The 2,087-nt window shown below is 31.3% G+C and overlaps 1 protein-coding gene across 1 annotated transcript in view; it reads right to left on the bottom strand.

Moving 5' to 3' along the window:
- The window catches only part of LOC119594128 (calmodulin-like protein 4), a 3,245-nt gene extending 1,654 nt beyond the window's left edge, over nt 1–1,591 (bottom strand). The window contains exons 1-3 of the mRNA XM_037943193.1: nt 1,511–1,591; nt 1,395–1,425; nt 23–154 (exon numbers count right to left, since the gene is read on the bottom strand). Of these exons, the coding sequence (XP_037799121.1) occupies nt 23–154; nt 1,395–1,425; nt 1,511–1,513 (166 nt within the window). The 5' untranslated portion in view covers nt 1,514–1,591. The remainder of the gene's footprint in view (nt 1–22; nt 155–1,394; nt 1,426–1,510) is intronic.
- Nucleotides 1,592–2,087: the final 496 nt, after the last annotated feature.

Here is a 2,087-nt window from a genome sequence, read left to right as displayed (position 1 = left end):
TAGAATAAGTGAAAATTCTTACCTTTATCCTTGAAGTATTTTTTAAGCTCGGAAATGGTTGGACTCATTCCAAGGGAACGCATAATCACGGTCAACTGGTCCAAAGTACGAATCTGTCCATTGCGAGCATAGAGAGAGAAACACTCCCTGAATTCTGTGGAGAAAAATGTAATGCACATTTCAAATATTTAAAATATGATACATCATGTCAACTCTTTGGTGAGTAAAGGTTATAGATTATTTACTATATTAATTCTCTGACATCAGATATTATAATGGCTTGCTAACACTAAAACTGACTTCCTTGAATATATGGTCAAATAGGGTAAATCATATTGCAGTTAAAAAAAAATTGTAATAAGTCTTACTGAAACTACCATTCATTTAAAAAATTCCATCAATAAAACATCCAAATTAATGAAAAAATGTACATTCAATATGTAAATACTTACTTTATATGCAAATTAGAATTAAGGGGAATACATGTGCCAATTTCTTGTGCTATTTAAATACATAGGCAGTCTAAAAAAAAAACATTTTGTGATAGGAATAATGTTTTAAAGGTTAACTAAAATGAATATTTATAGTGTTCAGTCATGCATGAGAAAATCATGGAAAGAGATACAGTTAACAAAGAAATAAATTTATAGATTTATTCACCAAGCCCCTATAAATTATATGTAAAGGGATATTTATTCAGAGCACTTAATTAAGCTATTGAAATATACAGCTTAAAGAGGCTATATCAAAGCATTAATGATATATGTTGTATTCTGGCATTATTCACACACATCCACATCTCAATATTTGTGAAGGCACAGTCTCTGTTAAATTATTTTATTTTCTACTATACTGATATTCTAAGAGTCTATGTTATTCTGTTTTATCACATCTAATCTAATATCCATTATCTGTTCTAGTCCCCTTTACCTATTATACCTCTTAGGTCTTTCTGCATGTTCAACCAAAGATGCATTTTCTACTTCCTATAAAATTTCTAGCTCTCCAGTCTCGCTCTCTTGCTATCTATTTCCTTCCTTCTTTACCTAAATAGATCCTGTTTATAGTTCTGAACCTTCGTAATTTTACATATGGCATTTAATTATTAGCAAAGGTTGGTTTTTGTTCCCAATCTGGTATTAACTGTATTCGGTTGCATTTAATTATTTACATCCTATCAAATACGGAAAAGATTTTATTTTTTTATTTTTATCAAGAAATGATATCATTTTGGATTAGAAAATGCTAGTCAAGTACTAAATATAACAATATATTCTTGTTAAACAATACTACAGGAACTATAATCATACCAACACCCTTTTCACTACTACTTCCTACCAAGTTTCAATATTAACAAATTGAACGTCAAAATACAAGTCGGGAAGAGTACTTACCATCGATATCTTGTTCTTTGAAGTGCCGGGCCTGTGGAAAACATGGGAAATTAGTAATAAATGAACTTATACTCAAGATATTCACAAAATAAAGCGAAAAGTATCCGTCGGCCTACCATTGTCACAGGTAGATAACAAGGAATAATGACGTCATGTGCTCTGTTTTCAGGTGTTGGCCAATCACGACGCGGCCACCTGTTGCTCGAAACGTGATTGGTTGAAAATTACAGGTGAGCATGGCGCATTCTTCAAAGGAAACTGTTTAATCAGAAATTATATTCTTAGTCTTCTATGTAAAAACTTTGGACTGTATTATTAAATACGTCAAACCACAGAGCGCGGAAACTTCGTTAAAATGAATTATCTATACACTTGCTAAATAGTGAAATAAATATCTTCGTATTACAATATTAAGGAAACGTAATAATTTAAATCCGATAGGATTTCAGTTTACCTGAAAGTGTGATACCTTTTTCGAGAGATTTTTAATAAAAATTACATATGAATACAAACCACACCAAGGAAACAATATATATACTGATGCTGTAAAGACTATGCTTTCGTGATTGGATAAAAATCTACGTTGAATGTACAATGACCTCTCGGTCAGGTCACCGAAGTTGGCTGATGACCTCACTTGCCATTTCAAATATCTTCAATTTAGAAGGATGTATTGTGAGATATATAGAATAA

This window comes from Penaeus monodon, chromosome 33 (assembly GCF_015228065.2).
Source record: "Penaeus monodon isolate SGIC_2016 chromosome 33, NSTDA_Pmon_1, whole genome shotgun sequence".
In the NCBI taxonomy this organism is placed as follows: Eukaryota; Metazoa; Arthropoda; class Malacostraca; order Decapoda; family Penaeidae; genus Penaeus; species Penaeus monodon.
Note: the sequence above shows the minus strand (reverse complement) of the source record. Positions and strands in the feature narration are given on the sequence as shown.